This window comes from Cetorhinus maximus, chromosome 24 (assembly GCF_964194155.1).
Source record: "Cetorhinus maximus chromosome 24, sCetMax3.hap1.1, whole genome shotgun sequence".
NCBI classification, from domain to species: Eukaryota; Metazoa; Chordata; class Chondrichthyes; order Lamniformes; family Cetorhinidae; genus Cetorhinus; species Cetorhinus maximus.
In genome coordinates, this window is record NC_135902.1 from 48,132,728 (window position 1) to 48,150,315 (window position 17,588).

At 46.3% G+C, this 17,588-nt stretch overlaps 1 protein-coding gene across 2 annotated transcripts in view; it reads left to right on the plus strand.

Moving 5' to 3' along the window:
- Nucleotides 1-17,588, plus strand: part of gnav1 (guanine nucleotide binding protein (G protein) alpha v1) — a 132,004-nt gene that overhangs the window by 41,714 nt on the left and 72,702 nt on the right. For both annotated transcript variants that reach the window (XM_078571208.1, XM_078571207.1), the window contains exon 4: nucleotides 4,375-4,535. In XM_078571208.1, the coding sequence (XP_078427334.1) occupies nucleotides 4,375-4,535 (161 nt within the window). The remainder of the gene's footprint in view (nucleotides 1-4,374; nucleotides 4,536-17,588) is intronic.

The window sequence follows — 17,588 nt, forward strand, 5'->3', positions numbered from 1 at the left end:
CCGAGGTTTGGTGAGGGCGATAGCTCACTGTTGGATGGGGCAGTGCCGGGGAGCAGGGTGGCACTATCGGAGGGTCCATAACCCAGGTAATAAACCAAGGCTCTGTCAAGGGTCCCATATCCCTAATCAAAGAAGGACAAGTGTTCACACAGTGTCCTCATCAACAATGCTCCCTCCAACCAATATCATCATTAACGAACTTGCCCATTTGTGTGGGATCTTGCTGTGCACTGGTTGTGTGACTCCCTTTACTCTGGTGTTCATGATTAGGATATTGGCTGCTGGTGGACTGGGTTGGAACTGCTTCCTGATCAGAGGGAGTGACTGAGCTGCTGTGTAGAAATGGAGGAAGGTGCAGTAATGAAGCTCGGTAGTTTTTCAGTTGCAGTTACCCCCCCCGACTGTGGAGCTGTCCCCCGATTACGCCTTGTGACTTCGCCAACAAACAGAGGAATTTACTGCTCCCTATCGCCCCTTCTGCTGTCCCAACAGATCCATAACCTGGGAACTTTCAGTAAAGTTGATATTTCCCCTTTAACGATAATTGCTGTTTGTTTAGTTTAATATACAGCAGCTGCCGGAAAGATCTCCCCACAAGTAATCATTTCTAAAGCACCTCAATCTGGTCCAGCAATGAGATGGATGCAGCAGAGCCCAATGGCAGCACCCAGCTCCCTCATCTCACTGTGAACATTGACTTCTACAAACCATTACTGACAGCTGAGAGAGGGACTGAGAAAATCAGCTCTGACACTTACTGCAACTGTTCAGGTGAAATCAGACTGTTGATGAGTCCATGCGGCAAGTATCAAAGGCCATATTCCTTTCCTTAAATCACCCTTTATAACTCTGCATCTTTCTCTGTCCCCGCTCCCTTGGCCACCCCCCCCGGCCCCCTGTCATGTTCCAGTATATTATGAATTTTCAGTCAACACTTTAAACATTTTGAACACAAGAAATAGGAGCAGGATTAGTCCACACGACCCATCCAGCCTGCGCCGCCACTCAATACAATCATGGCTGATCTTGGGCTTCAACTCCATGTTCCCACCCACTCCCCATATCCCTTCATTCCCTGAGACACCCAAAATCTGTCCATCCCAGCCTTAAATGTATTCAACGATGGAGCATCCACAACCCTCTGGGCTAGAGAATTCCAAAGCTTCACAACCCTTTGAGTGAAGAGATTTCTCCTCATCTCAGCCCTAAACGTTGGGCCCCTAATCCTGATACTGCGCCCCCGTGTTTTCAACTCCCTGACCAGCGGAAACAATCTGTGTCCACCCTTTCAAACCCCTTCAGAATGTTGTAAGTTTCAATGAGATCGACTCTCATTCTTCTAAACTCCAGAGAATATAAATCCAATTTACTCAGCCTCTCATCACAGGACAACCCCTTCACCCCAGGGACCAATCCAGTGCACCCTTGCTGTCCTGCCTCCAGCAAGTATATCCTTTCTCAAGTGTGGAGACCAAAGCTGCACACAGTATTCCAAATGGGTCTCAGCAAAAGCCTGCACAACGCTGACTATTAAAATGGCCGCTGTAAATCATGTGACCTTTTGGCTTCTGAGCTCCAGGTAGTCCTGAGTCGCAAGCGAATCCCTCATTAAATATGGACATTCACAGCCATCTGGAGAAGTCACACATCCCTTTGTTTAAGGATGGACCATCGACAGAAAGGACTAGAGCACTCCAGCTGGCTCATGTCTCTATTTCAACTTGGACAAAAGAAACATCAAAACTCAATGTGTGTTAGACGAATGTGAATGGATTCCCATCAACCTTCCATTGTATTATGATGATCCCTCATCCCAACTAGACTGGGTGAATTTCAAAGTGTCAGCTGACAACACAGGGATGTGTAATCAACACCCCCTCCTCTTTGTGGGGGGGTGGAAAAAGGACTTTGAACTTGTGCAAGTCACATGGTGAGGAAGCCATTTTGTGTTCCAATTTAAAAATCCATTAAGAAGCTGCTCAGAGATTTCATCCGGCAGCTGTTGGTCAACGAAGCAGCCAAGGTAATAAACAACTATACCTTCAACTTGGGAGAAGGACTCTTCCCCCAACCTGTTCCAATTTCAAGTTCACCTGAGGACCAACTTCCTGGAAAGTCAAGAGGTTTTGCAACTTATCGAGAATCCGCTGCTTTTGCAAGACCTTCACTTCAGCGAGAGCATCAACTCATCTAAGAAACTACAGGCCTGCCGAGAAAGAGTGTGAGGCAATCCTGTACTGGAATTGTACTGTTTCCCCCCTCATTTGTATCTAATCTTTGAGTGAGAGTCGAGTGAGTGAGATGTTGCATTTTAAACCCCTGAGGCAAGTGTGTGATAATAAATCACCACCTTTATTTTCAAATTCACAAAAAGCTTGTTGTTGGAATTATTTATATTGGGCCAATCTCTCTGAGGGTAAGAAAACACACAGTCCTGACATTCTGCCCGTGATCAGTATGTTTTGTAAGAAAACACATGAATTCTGTGTGACACCCCGCTCCCTCCCTCTCTGCCCCCGCCTACCCATCCCCTCTCTCTGCCCCTGCCTACCCACTCCCTCTCTCTGCCCCCGCCTACTCACTCCCTCTCCCTGCCCTCCCTCTCCCTGCTGTCTCTCACATATAACCAAGATTAGAATGACTGATAATTGTCCATTTATCTAGAAATGTTTGAATTCAAACTTGACTTTAGCTTCTTTGACAATTCTGACAATTCAATCCTGAACATGTTGGAACGTTTGAGGACTCTGGGTCTATACTCGATGGAGTTTAGAAGGATGAGGGGGGATCTGATTGAAACTTACAGAATACTGAAAGGCCTGGATAGAGTGGACGTGGGGAAGATGTTTCCATTAGTAGGAGAGACTAGGACCCGAGGGGCACAGCCTCAGAGTAAAGGGAAGACCTTTTAGAACAGAGATGAGGAGAAACTTCTTTAGCCAGAGAGTGGTGAATCTATGGAATTCATTGCCACAGAAGGCTGTGGAGGCCAGGTCATTGAATGTATTTAAGACTGAGATAGATAGGTTCTTGATTGGTAAGGGGATCAAAGGTTACGGGGAGAAGGCGGGAGAATGGGGTTGAGAAACTTATCAGCCATGATTGAATGGCGGAGCAGACTCAATGGGCTGAATGGCCTAATTTCTGCTCCTATGTCTTAAATCCATGTCTACCTGCACGTTGATTGGAATGCACTGGATTTCCAATAACTTGAGTCCAAAATATATCCTGAAATACAAATGAGAAACTCTGAAACATTGGCTGAATTAGCACAGGGACGTGGCCAGGAGCGTGGGATTCGAATGGATGTAATGTTGGTGGGACATAGTGTTGGACACACTACCAGAACCTTCAGCACCTTCACTCCCTCCATTCCAACATGTCTTATTAACACTGCAGTGCACTGGGTTCATAGTCAATGGACCACTATGGAAATATGAGGGACACCATCTGGATTCCAAACTGTGAACCTGAAGAGAGACACTCGCTTGAAGCTGTGTTGGGAGCCAAAATGTCTCAGTTGCTCTGTAAACCAGAGGGTTATACAGCAACACAGCACGGGACAGTGCCCTTCCCCCACCCCTGCACCGATTTCCAGCTCTCCGCTCGGGAGGTCAGGGGCATGGGGAGAGGAGCAACTGAGTCTGGGGTCTCCATGTGGGTTCAATTGAGCAGCAGCATTTGGTTATTTGCAAATTCATCCAAATCCTAAAACCTTGGGATGCCAGTAGGGTTTGGACGTTGAGCCCTCGGGTAAAGATGATGTTTTGAAGTTGTATTTGTGTGTGTTTGTAGTGAGTTGGGGAAGGTATTTTGAGCCTTGATTTGAACGGTGTCCAATACGCTCGCCACATGTGGCTCATTGGGAATCCAGGCCTGGCTAATTGTTATGTGTAAATTTTATTTTTAAATGGGTAACGGGCACTATTAGTGGGCAAGTGGCCTCAAAACCCGTGAGCTTTAACCTTTAGTGCACACTTGTTTGACAAATGGCTGGATGAAGAGTGGAATGTGCAGGAGTTTTTGGATGGTGGAGTGTGTTACTCCCTCGATTACTGAAAGGTGAGAGATGTTTCGATATAGACAACAATTTACATACTTCCTGAGAGAGTGTCGCTGTTTCTGCTAAAACTGCTCACTGAATGTGGCTAATAAGCTGTTAAAAATGTGTCACCTATCAGTATTAACGAAATCTGTTGTTCACTGCTGGCTGACTGACGGACTCTCCGACCTCTGTTGGAGGTCTCCTCCTCCCTTCCTTCACTGATCTTCCTCCTCCTGCTCTCTCCAGCCATTGCCACCCTCTCTCTGATACAATGTGTAGTGACTCTGGAAGCACAGTTGCAACTCTGTTTTTTGTCTGATGTGTTTCAGATCCACGCTCAGACGGTCCTGTCCTGCGGCCGCTGTTTTGATGAGGATTACGCGCTCTTCCCATTCATGGCTCATGCTCTCCGCTGCCTGTGGGCGGACCAGGGAGTGAAACTGGCAGCATCACGTGGCTACGAGTTTGAGTTGAACGACTCTGCACATTAGTAAGTTTGCGGTATCCCGCATATCTCCACATTCACACTATTATACAGGATGTACAGCCGAAAAAACAGGCCATTCGGCCCCTCTGGTCCATGCTGATGTTAATGCTCCACACGAGGTTCTTCCTACTTCATCTCACCCTACCAGCAAATCCTGCCATTCCTTTCTCCCTCATGTACTTATCTAGCACCCCTTTAAATGTATCAAATGCTGTAAACTGAGGCTTTGCCAATAGCACCCTGTAACAGTGATAAAAGTAAGTCAGGTGTTGGGATGTGTCAAAAGGTCAACATTGACCCAAAATAGTGAGGCGACCCTGTCATTTTATAAACCATTGTACGGCCGCACTTAGAATAATGTGCACAGTCCTGCTCACCACAGTACAAACAGATATTGCAGCTATTGGAAAGGCACAGAAGAGAATGATTGAGGGGATGAGGAGAGATTAGATTATGAGGAGCCATTATATAAATTGTAGATGGCCGCTAGGTAGTACAGAACTTGAGTATTGCTGAACGGAGAGACATGTTGTCGAAGTTTTTCATCTTGTACTCATCAGGACAGATTTGCAAGAACACCAAATCTAAAGGGAGCAACAATTTGATTCTGATCCATGGCAACGCCTCTACCAGTCAGAGTCCTCTTGAGAACCAATAAGCACCATCTTCTCATGCAGTATAAATTTTTGTTTCCCCTTTGAGGTTTTGTATTCTTGTGAACCTGTCCTGGTGAGTACAAAGTGGAAAAGCTTTGTCAGCCTGGCTCCTTTCACTTTTCCAGCACTATTTAAATTGTAGATGTTCTCATTGGAAAAGAGAAGGATGGGTGATGATAAGATAACTGATTTTAGGATTCTAAAGGGACGAGACAATGCAGACCATGACCAGCCTTTTCACCTTGTCCAGGACAGTAGAACCGGACGGCAGAGCTTGTTTTTGAAGGGGGTGGGGGGTGGGGTTTAAATTTGAAACTAATCTAATCTATGGAAACAATATTTCAGGAGGGAATGGTTAACCTATCAAACAGGCTCACTCGGGTGATGATAGAATCTGATAACATTGCCTTATTCAAAGGCAAATTGAGAGATTTCTTAAAATAAGAAGCAACATGTGGTAAGTGTAATATGCTTGGTAGAAACAAGTGACTTTGGACATGTGGTTCTAAAAGTTCTGCAGTCCTGGGAGTTTTCCTCATCTCTTGTCTGTGTCTGTGTCTATGTTAAGACTCATTGATACAGATTGATCACTGTGACCCGTCAACAACTCTGTTACTATTGTATAATGTGATGACCCCAACAAAGACGTGGAACTGAAATCAGGCTTTCCCCATCACACAACTTCTCAAAAGAAATGTCTTAATTTATGGGATGTGGCTGTCGCTAGCATTTATTGCCCATCCCTAATTGCCCTTGAGAAGGTGGTGGTGAACCGCTGCCTTGGACTGCAGCAGTTCATGTGGCGGAGGTATTCCCATGGCTCAGGGGGGTGGGGAATTTCAGGGTTTTGACCCTGCAACAATGAACAATTGGCTGATATGTGTCCAAATCAAGATGGTGTGTGTTTTGGAGGTACTGATGTTCCCATGTGTTTGCTGCCAGACATCGCGAGTTTGGAAGGTGTTGGCCAAGGAGCCTTGGTGAATTCCTGCAGCGCATCTTGTAGATGGTACACACTGCTGCCACTGTGCGTCTGTGGTGGAGGGAGTGAATGTTTAAAGTGGTGGATGGGGTACCAGTCAAACAGGCTGCTTTGTTCTGGATGGTGTCCAGCTTCTTGAGTGTTGTGGGAGCTGCGCTCATCCAGGCAAGTGGGGAGTATTCCATCACACTCCTGACTTGTGCCTTGTAGATGGTGGACAGGCTTTAGGGAGTCAGGAGGTGAGTTACTCGCCACATAATTCCCAGCCTCTGAGCTGCTCTTGTAGGCACAGTTTTGATGTGCAAGGCCAGGAGTGTTTTAGTAATGTTAGCCCATCAAATTGGGGAAGACATTGATCTTTTTGTTCTTGGAAAAAATAATGACTCACTCCACAACTCTGTTACAAACTGTATTTTAAATCGATTTTCAGGATATGAGTGATACTTAATTATAATTCCGGATGTTTAAGCGACTTAATTCTTGTAGATGAGTCAAAATTTCCTTTTTATGAATTATTAGATAAACATGATATGTAGATTATGTCTTGTGCTAACCATTGTACAGGCTGCACAGAGTGGGAGCACCAGCCATCCTCAGGGTAAGAACTCTGGTACCACCATTCAGTCTGGTCTCCATACAATTTCAGTCCCACACAGTGTACTTAACACCCTCGCTTCAGCAACTTATACACCCTTCCTTTAATGTAATAAAACATCCCAAAATGCACCACAGGAGCAATATAAAGCAAAGTTTGACACCGTCACATTAGGTGAGATGAGGGCAGGTGACCAAAAGCTTGGTCAAAGATGTAGGTTTGAAGGAGCATCTCAAAGGAGGAAGGAGAGTTGGGGGGTGGGGGGGGAGAGGGGTAGGGAGGACGTTCCAGAGTTTAGGGTCCAGGCAGCTGAAAGCAGAGTGATAAAAATCAGGGACGCTCAAGAGGCCAGAATTAGAGGAGCTTAGATACCTCGGAGAGTTGGTGTGGGGCTGGGAGAGAGGGGAGGGGCAAGGCTGTGGAGGGGTTTGAAGACGAGGAGGAGAATTTTAAAAGCTGGGGCCTTGTTTTACTGGGAGCTCAGTGCAGGTCAGTGAGCACAGGGGTGATGGGGGCACATGTTAAAACACAAGCAACAGAGTTTTGGATGAGCTCAAGTTTAGATCCAGACTTAACCTTCTCACAGAGCAGGGAACAGAAACGCTAAGTCCTGACAGGCCACGGCGGAACATGCAAAATCCGACATTTTGTTGTTCTTCAGGCCGCGTTTGGGTCCAGTGCATCTGCCCAAAAAGGAAACATGATCCTGTGGTCAGGAGTGGAGCATCGTAATCAGGGAGGGGTCCCAGAGGGAGAGGGGGCAGGGAGGGGTCCCTGAGGGAGAGGGGGCAGGGAGGGGTCCCAGAGGGAGAGGGGGCAGGGAGGGGTCCCAGAGGGAGGGGGCAGGGAGGGGTCCCAGAGGGAGAGGGGGGCAAGGAGGGGTCCCACAGGGAGAGGGGGGCAGGGAGGGGTCCCACAGGGAGAGGGGGGCAGGGAGGGGTCCCACAGGGAGAGGGGGCAGGGTCCCACAGGGAGAGGGGGGCAGGGAGGGGTCCCACAGGGAGAGGGGGCAGGGTCCCACAGGGAGGTCCCAGTTGAGCAGAGAAAGAAGCTCCAAGCAGAAAAAGGCCTAGTTTGGCAGGCTTGAAGTGGTGAGGGCCCAAGAGAAGCACTGGTGATGGAGAGAGGCAGCAGAAGGTTGGTGATTTCACGCTGCGGACTGTTAGGGTAAAAGTGACCCCTTGGCGCAGTGGCCATTTTGTTCAGCACTGCCAAGGAGCTGAAGCTGTGCTTGTGAAACGTTGCTGGAGTGCAGGCTCGGGAATCCAGGCTATGGGAATCTCAGGAGACGAGGCTGAAGCCCTGCGAGGTGGGCCCTCATTGAGGCCGTCCGAGTTGGAGCGACTTTCGGAGAGAATTCCAAGATGGGACCCTTGAAGGTGCAGCGTGGTTTGTTTGACCACAGATGGCCTGTTAGTTCACATGTCCCTCATATTAACCCTGACTGTTAGAGTCTAAGATAGATATTGTAAATTATTTTATCTCACTGAACTTATGTGGTAAAGTTTGTTCAAAATCTGTGGAATCTCGTGGTTTTATTCACTGAGCAAGTGTCTCGAATCTCAAACTTCACCCACTTTAAACCAAATGTTATTGTCCCAAACTGGATCACGGCAAAAGCTTGGGGGGGGTGGTCTTGTCCGGGGTTATAACAGGAGGGTTAAGAAAGCCGGCCGGTTGCATAGCTGAGTGCTGTCGTACACAGGACAAGTGGCCACTACTGCCCAGCCGGACGGAGGGGAGTCGGGGAGAGGGGTCTGGCGGGATGCGCAGAGAATGGGACAGTGCCAGGAGACCCGAATAAATGGAGGCTCTCGCCTGAGACCACAGCTGCACAGCTTTAAAAAAAAACAGCATGCGTTTCGAAATCAGAACTTGTCGGTCAGAGTGACGACATGAGCTATTCAAAAAAATAATAAAAAATTTCAACTGACAGCAAGCAACTAATTACTGTGACTTTCTCTCTTTTTTTTTCAATATGAGGTCCCTGGAAGTGAACGCCTGGTAGATTATTAGCTGGAAAGGGCTTCGTGTGACATTTTCCACAATTCGACTTGTAATTACTGCTCCTGTGTGAAGTTTGCACAGTTAATTTGCCTGGTGTTTTGTGTTTCTTTTTAACACAAAGTACACTAATTGTTGGCTTTGACATTAACTCTCAGCGGCGGAGGTATAAGGTCAGGTCAGTTGTAACCAAAGGCAGTTTTCTGTCTTGTTGGTGTGGTGGATTAAAGAGTGTCATTATTGCTGACTCAGACCCAGCGCGGACCAATGGGGAAGAGAGCGAGAGAGAGAGCGAGAGAGAGACCAGTGTCAGGAGTACAGAGAAGGCTCAGCCCTGGTGGGCCTCCGGGGGAGGAGGTCTGGTCACCGTGGCAATGAGCTGTCTGTCTAACTACGCAGGAAACGGCCCTTTAAACTCTTCTTAAAGGTTTCTCGCTTTGTGAAAGGGATTTTTTTTTTATCCACAGCTCACATTCACTTCAGGTGATTTAGTGCAAAAGTTGACGAGAGACCAAATGTTGAGAAGATTGTTGGGTTAGTCATTGACTTTTTGATGCTGTCAATGAAGTTGTCTCTCAGATGTTTAGCAACGGAGAGAAAAATAACACAATTTTAAAGCTCGCCTGAGGAGATTTTAAGTGTTTTTATTGTTGGAGGTGGGGGGTGGGGGTTCTTCCTGCTGGGGAATGGAGCTATGAGGTTATGCAATGCCCCTCTGCTGAGATAATGTCCCCTATATTATTGGGTGGAAAGCACCCAAAGGATGAGAGAAGGTTTTTATTTATTCTTTCGTGGATGGTGGATGTCACTGGCAACTGGGCGTTTGTTGCCCATCCCTAATTGCGCTCGAACTGAGTGGCTTACTGGGCCATTTCAGAGGGTAGTTAAGAGTCAACCACGTTGCTGTGGGCCCAGAGTCGCATGTAGGCCAGAGCTGGTAAGGATGGCAGATTTCCTTCCCTAAAGGGATTAGTGAATGAGATGGATTTTCACAACAGCCGACAATAGTTTCATGGTCACTATTACTAGCTTACAATTCTAGATTTTTTTTACTTAATTGAATTTAAATTGCAGCAGCTGCACTAGGATTTTGAACCCATTTTCCCCAGAGCAATTCGCCTGTACTAGTCCAGCGATATTACCACTACGCCACCGTACGGCAGAAGGAGAAGGGAGGATCTGTGACCTCAGCCTTTCCATTCGACTGGGGAGAGTGCAGAGATGATGTGTAGTGTTGCATTTCCCAATGATTTGTGAAGTGGCTGATATCTTTACTTACAAACTGAGGGTCATTGTCACTCATCACAATGTCTGGAATGCCGTAATGACTGAAGTGTGCTTTCAGGCATTCTACCGTCACTCCTGTTGTCATTGAAGTCAGCTGGTCTAACTCCCAGTAGTCAGAATAGTAGCCTAGAGTGAAAAGATAATCAGTTCCTGTCAAAGTGAAGAGGTCTACTCCCAGCTTCATCCATGGTCTGTCTGGGATGTCATGCGTCATCAGCAGCTCTCTAGCTTGTTTAGTCTGGTACTCATTACAAGCGCCACACTGGCTGATGTGGTCCTTCATTTGATTGCTCGTTTGGCCAGTAGAGCACTTCTTTTGCCTTTCTTAGACTCGATTCAGTTCCTTGATGGCTTGCATGGGTGCACTTCAGCATCTCTCCTCTCATTTCCTCAGGGGTGATGACTCTATTTCCTTTGTACAAGATGCCATCTTGGGCTATCAATTCATCTCGGTGTGCCCAATATACTCTTGTGACAACAGGTGTTTGTCCTTGATGCTCTCCGGCCATCCTTTCATCACTACTTCTTGCAGCACTTGGAGAGTTACATCGGGCTGGGTCGTGTGCTTCATTTGAGCAAGGCGCTTGTCTGTCAGATTCAATGTCTCTGCTGGGCTGATGACTTTTAGTTCACGTAGAGTTGCTGCTGCTGCACATTGAATCTGGAAGATTTCACATTCTGTTGTAGCATCCTCAACTTTCTTCATGGGGAGTGCTGCTCCTGACAGCATGTCCACGATGTACATCCGTTTCCCTTCATATGTCACGTCCAGATGACATCTCTGTGAAAGAAGTAACATTCTTTGCAGTCGCTTTGGATCAGATGGTAGCGGTTTGAGAAAAATGCTTTGAAGTGGCTTGTGGTCAGACTCCATTTGTCACTTTGTCTCTCCCAAGTAGGTATTGGTGAAAATGCTAACAGGCTAAAACAATAGCCACACATTGCTCCTCAATCTGAGCATAGCACCGTACAGTTTGAGTTAATGTTCTGGGTGCAAATATTGTCCTTGCTCCATTAGGGTTGCTCCAAGACCTGTCTCACTGGCTTCACACTGTAAGGTGACCTCATCACTGACGTCATAGTACTTCAGCACAGGCATTATCGTCACTAGTTGTTTGGTTTTGGCGAACGCTGGTTGTTTTGTGCCCCAATACCACTGCACGCCCTTGGCAATGAGCTGGAGTAACGGTTCACACCCCGACAAATTCGGCAAAAGTTTTGCTAAATAGCTGATGAATCCAACAAGTTGTTGCGCTGCTTTCACATCTGTTGGTCGCTGCAGAGCTACTACAGCTCTCACCTTGTCAGGATCCGGAAGAAAACCTTTTGCTGTCATGACCTATGTACCCAATTTCGGGCATCTTCAATTGCAATTTGTTCTTCTTCAGCTTCAAGTTCACCTGGCGAACTCTCTCCAGCAGCCGGGTTAGATTCTGACCATGGTCCACTATGGGCTTCTTTCATTGTGCCCCCACATCCATAGACTCGCAGATCATCCACTATGGCTTCCACTCCGGGAAGATCACTGACCATCTCGCGCTGTCTGCGTTGATACTCTTCTGGAGCCGTGGAAATGCCAAACGGACATGCACAACCGTCTGTATCTCCCGGACGGTGTCCAGAATGCTGTTAGAAAGCTGCTGCTCTCATCCAGCTTCACTTGCCAGTAACCATCCTTCGCATCTGGGGTAGTAAAGATCTTTGCCCTGGCAAGCTGTGGCAAAATTCGTCGATGGTTGGCATGGGGTAGCGAGACCTTTTCAACACTTTATTTAGGTCCTTTGGGTCTAAGCATACTCACAGCTTTCCAGGTTGTTTCACAGCTCCCTTGCTGCTAATCCTGTCTGTAGTGTTGTCACCTTCTTGATTACTCTCTTCTATTCCAGCTCTTCTATCTCGTTTTGTAGGCTTGACTTGAGGACAGCTGGAATTCTTCTTGGCAGATGCTGAATTGGTCTTACACACTCATCCACTTCATGATGACATTCACCAGGTAGACATCCTAACCCTGTAAACACATCTTTGTACTCGTATGGGATCTGTTCAACGGTCAGTGGTTTTGTGTGCTGCAACACATTGTAAATCTGTTGGCACATTCAAGGTTACCAGTCCAAGTTTTAGACTTGCTCCAGCTGAGATGAGTGGCTGTTATGTGCCACCTATCATCTGGAACTCCAGATCTTCATTCTTGCCACTGCATTGGGCTCTCGGACTAATGTGTCCTCTTGGTATGAGTATGGTGCCATCATATAGCCTTAACCTTGCTTCCAAAGGCTTCATTTTTGGATCTCCATGTTGAACCACTTCGCACGGGTCTGTGAAGGTCATAGTGTTGCATGATGCACCAGTGCCTTTCTGATACTTGTTCATTTGATGCTCTCCTTCTGCAGTCATCATTCTAATAGTCACAAACGATTTATCATCTATAGACTTGACGGACTTGCCCTTTCGGCCTGGAATGTCCCTCAGCATAATGTATCTCCTGGTCTGTCCTGCCATACATGTGCCCAGCTGATGTTTTACAACCTCTGCATTTCTGCACACGTCAATCGCTTTCTTGAGAGTAAGTTTCTCCTCTCTCAGTAGACTTGCCCTCACTGTCAGATCTCCTATGTGCAAGGCAATTCTATCTTTAATGACATCATCTTTTAGTCACGTGAATTCACATGATTCTACAAGCTGTGTTACTGCAGTCACATACCGATCAATGGACTCTTTTTCGCCTTGAGCCCTAATGTTGAACACAAACCGTTTGCAAGTTACCTTCACTTAGGGTTTCAAGCGTGCCTTCAAGGCTTTCAAAATCTCTGTTGTCTGTTTTTCCTGTTCCTCAGAGAGATTTAGGGTGGAATATAATTTGTAGCTGTCTGTCCCCAGCAGTGTTAAAAGTGTTGCTACTCTTTTCAGCTCCGTCTTGTTAATTCAACCTGATGCAATCTCGTAGGTTTGCCATCGCAAGTGGAAGAATTGCCAGTTCTTCTGCATATCGCCTTTCATTTTGACAGGAGCTGGGTGTGGAAACTTTACAGCCATTTTTCTCTCTCCCCGTATTTTACTTGCAGCCTTCAGTTTAGGTTAGCTTTTCCATGTCTTTTTTTTTCTTCCGCTTTTAGGAGGTTTGAACATTTCAGCATTCCCTTTTGGTAGCTGTAGCTTCTCTTCCAGCTTTTTAAAGCTCAATCTCAGCTCCACTTCTGACACCATGTTATGAGCTCAAAGACTGTAGTCTTTCTAGTGCGGTGTCTTTATTGAACTGAATGTATCATGGCTGCCCCCAGACATTTGCTCATGGCAGAGGTCACATGACTATGGCAAGCCAAGGTAGGACATGTAGCAGTGATTGCATTTCAAAACCCAAACAGTCTACCAAACATGTGTGCCTAGCATGTGACTATGTGGCAGTGAGACCTGGACCCACCTACAGCTGGTACGAGAGAAGACTAAATATGCCCTTGCCCTCTGTTGTTTTCAAGAAGTTGCATTGCCAAGCTTAATAACTTATTTCTCAAAGCTTTGGTGCCTTGGTTATCTGAATTGGAAGGGAAATGGGCCTATCCCGAAGGCTTCCCTTGTATCGTGAACTTGTCGATATCTCAGGGCCACGGAATCGACCTGAGCTCAAATTCGGAGATGTTTGTGGGAGTGAACTAAAAACTCTTAATGTTACTACCACAAGTTGGAAAAATGTGGCTAAACAACAGGCTACACAGGAGGGCTGCATCGGGGAGTCAGAGTTAATGAGAGGTGGCGGTGAGAGGGGACTTGAATGAAGAATCAAGAGAAAAGAGCATCAGGCTTGAAGGTTTGATATTGTGCGCGTTCGGTCATCAAACCCTAGGACTTAAGTCTGCTCTATTTGTGACCAGGAATGTCACTTGAGAATTCAACCCTTTAGCCATTTGATGTTGCAATGGAGCAAAGTAACTGAACCTGTGGTGCCTCTTTCAAGAGGGACGGTTGCTATGCCCATACTGCACCTTAGCAACAGTCAGCGCCTTGGGAAGAGGGGGGGTGGGGAACAGAACAAACAACTGATTGTAATTCTGTGTTTCAACCCACGCTTTATATCTACACCCGAACCCGGAAACACAATATTCCGCTCCAAATCCCAAATGAACCCAAATTGCTTTACGATTTCTCAAATCCAATGCGTGTGTCTGGAGACTCATCACGTTAACACGAGCTGCTTTATATTCCTGTATGTCTGCACAAGTTCCCAATCCCATCTGTTCTCGCATACAATATTCAGTCGCCGGGATCTGTTTCTCACCCTAACTCATTTTGGTGCGATTGTGATTAAGTTTTGAGTTTCATTTGACCGGTGAATGGAATCATTTCTGTGTGGGGGCTGATGTAGATGTGCAGCTAAAGTGGTAACAGTCAGAATTTGCAGCAGAGCCTGGTTACATCTGGACAGGATATGTGACCATAACAAAGTTGTGATCCCGGAGTATTGAATCATCGTTTCCCAGAGAAGTCATTTTAAAGTTCGTTTTGCGATCAAGCAGCTGAAATAAACCGTGGCCTTTGTCGAGTGGCTGTTTAGAGGAGTTGTGTGTTGGGAGAATTTAATTGTTGCCCACAAAAAGAGGCTTACATTTACATAGCGCCTTTCACAACCTCAGTGCATCCCAAGTTGCTTCACAGCCAATGAACTAAAGAGTAGCGACTGTTGTAATGTAGGAGTTCTGATGAGAAGATGGTGGTGAGATGGAAAGATGGGTCTGTGTGAGAAATGTCTACAGTTAAATTGCAGAATCACATGAACAGCTTGAGGCAGCAAGGTCTGTGGTGTCACGTTGATTTAAAAATTATATATAAGATGCAACTTCATTTACTGCCTAAGGACCCTGGAATGGTCCAAATGAGCTGACGATTAGATTCCCTTTTAGCACAGCCCTGTGCTGAGCCCCTCAACGCTCCACTGCCCAGAACAATGGAGGCCCTGGTCCTAGGAGGTCATCAGTGTGACAATGGTGGAATTCACTCCTTTGTAACATGGCCGCATTGACATCACAGCTTGGCCACCAAGGTCAGAGGTGAAGTGGATGACATGAGTTGTCAGTCAAAGGAGCAAAACGTGATGCATGAAGTGAATAGGAATCTGCCAGAAAGAATTGAGAGTAAGGGAGAGAGAGAGAGAGAGAGACAGAGAGGGGAAGGAGCAGAAACCTTCCCTGCTCTTCTACAAAATAATACCCGGGGATGTGGTGCGCACACCTCATGAGACAGCAGACAGGACCCCAGGTTAGTGTCTCTTGGGAAAGCTAGCAGCCCCGACAGTACAGCAGTCTCCCAGTACTGTACTGGGTGTGTCAGCCAGGACGATGTGCTCAAGTCTCTCGGCTGGGGCTTGGACCCACATCTCTCTGACTCGGAGGTAAGAGTGCGACTCACCGCACCATGTCTGACACAACAAGTCATTTCGATTTTACCAAGCAAGTGTTAAATTCTCTGAAAACCCTGTGTATTTTTTTTTTACTGAGAATGGGTCATGCTCATCTTTGTTGATATAACCTGTTATGCTGCTGGCATTAATCTTATAATGCAGAGCGTTAAGTGTATGAAATTCTTGTTTAATAATGTGAAGCCAAACATATTCCTCTTTATAAATGTATTTTAATAAAGGCGTAATTTTGTTTTCAAATCTCCACACTTTCATTTCTAACACCATGAAGGCAAAAATTATCTTTTAAGCTGTATGTTTTTAAATATTTTAATAATATACCTAGTCTTTGATTATTTTGCCCTCCGTTTAGTTTGTGAATCTAACGATGTGGTCCTTGTGTGTTTGGAGGATATTGTACGCGATGTGTGGTTTGCATTAACCTGTTATTGTGTAATATGTAGTCTAACTGTGTAGAGAGCCTGTTTATTATTGTCTCTCTCTCTGAGTCTGTATTGTGAGCCCAGGTTGCTCTGTTGTTGGCTGAGACCAATGCATAGATGGAGGGATCTTAACCAACGAGGAGCAAGCGTTCGAAATAATATCCCACACAAAGTCATGGGGGCAAAGACATGGGATGTCCTACAAGAGACAGTGATGGAAGCAGATTCTGTAATATCACTCCAACACTGGTGACCCTGCCTTCAGATGCCTTGGCCCCAAGCTCTGAAATTCTCTTCCTGTCCCTCTCTGCCTCTGTTTTGATCAAGCTTTTGGCCACCTGCCCTAATCCCCTTATGTGACCCGGTATCAAATTTTGTTTTGATAATGTGTGCCTGTACCTGCGTCTGTGCCTGTATCTGCGTCTGTGCCTGTGATGTTTCATGATAATGGTGTTGTAATTAAGGGAACTTACTGTTTTCCCCTTGGCACTATGTTGAAGAAGAGCAGGAAGTGCTTTGAGTATCCTCAGGCTGTGAATGGCGCTATCGAATCAGGGCTTACACACGAATTTAGTTGCTTCCAGCTCCAAGCCCAAGACCCTTTGGTTGCTCCAGGCTGCGCTGCTTGTCTCCTGTGGATAAAACGCCCAGATAAACCCCCCACCATTGCCCTGCAACCTATGTCTGTGGCATACCTGGCATGTTCCAAAAGAAATTTTCATTCATTTGAACTTAAACTCACCTTGTCTCTAAGGTGAGAGCCAAGTCTGGCGGGTGAGAAAGAGTCTCTAAATCCACCTCGCTAAGGATGAACTTTAATAATGTACAAAGTCAGAAGCTATTTCCCGTAATCCAAATTAAACAAATAATAAGCAGCTAAGAAGTGTCTGATCAGAACTGTTGGAGAGATTAGGAGCATGACATTTTTGTGAAGGTATTGACTGAGTCTCTTCTTTGCTGAAAGACGATAGCAGTGCCTCACACCGGACTGAGGAACACTGAAGAGTATCTGCTGCTGAAACTCTCCTCCAGGACTTTCTTATGTCTAGCCGACTCTTCCAGCATTCTCCTGGCTGGCCTTCCATCGTCTACCCTCCGTTACCGTGAACTCACACAAAACTCTGCTGCCTCTGTATCCTAACTCGCACCAAGTCCCATTTGCTGATTGCTGACAAACGTTGGCTCCCAGTTTAGCAACCCTGTGGTCTTAGAATTCTCAGCCTTGTTTTCAAATCTCCCTCACTCCTCCCCACCTCTGTAAACTCTTCTAGCCCCGCAGCTGTCCAAGACCTCAGCACTTCTCCAATTCCCCAGTTTTTCTCGCCCCACCATTGGGGGCCAGGTCTTCGTCCGCCTAGACCCTAAGCTCTTGAATTCCCTCTCTAAACCACTCTGTGCCTCCATCTCACTTTCCTTTTAAGACAGTCTTAAAAACTACCCCTCTGACTAAGCTTTTGGCCCCTGTATCTCTACGGGGCTCGATGTCAAATTTTGCTTGAAAACACCCCAGTGATGTTTTGCTATGTTAAAGGCGCTATATAAATGCAGGTTGTTGATGGTGATATGGTGAATATTCTGGAACGCTCCAGGTGTGCGTGTAGCACAGTGTTAACCTTCGGCATGGGAACAAGGGCAAGTGCAGTGTGGATAAATGAGCCTTACTGCAGTTTTATTTATTCAAGAAATGGAAATTAGTTAGAAGT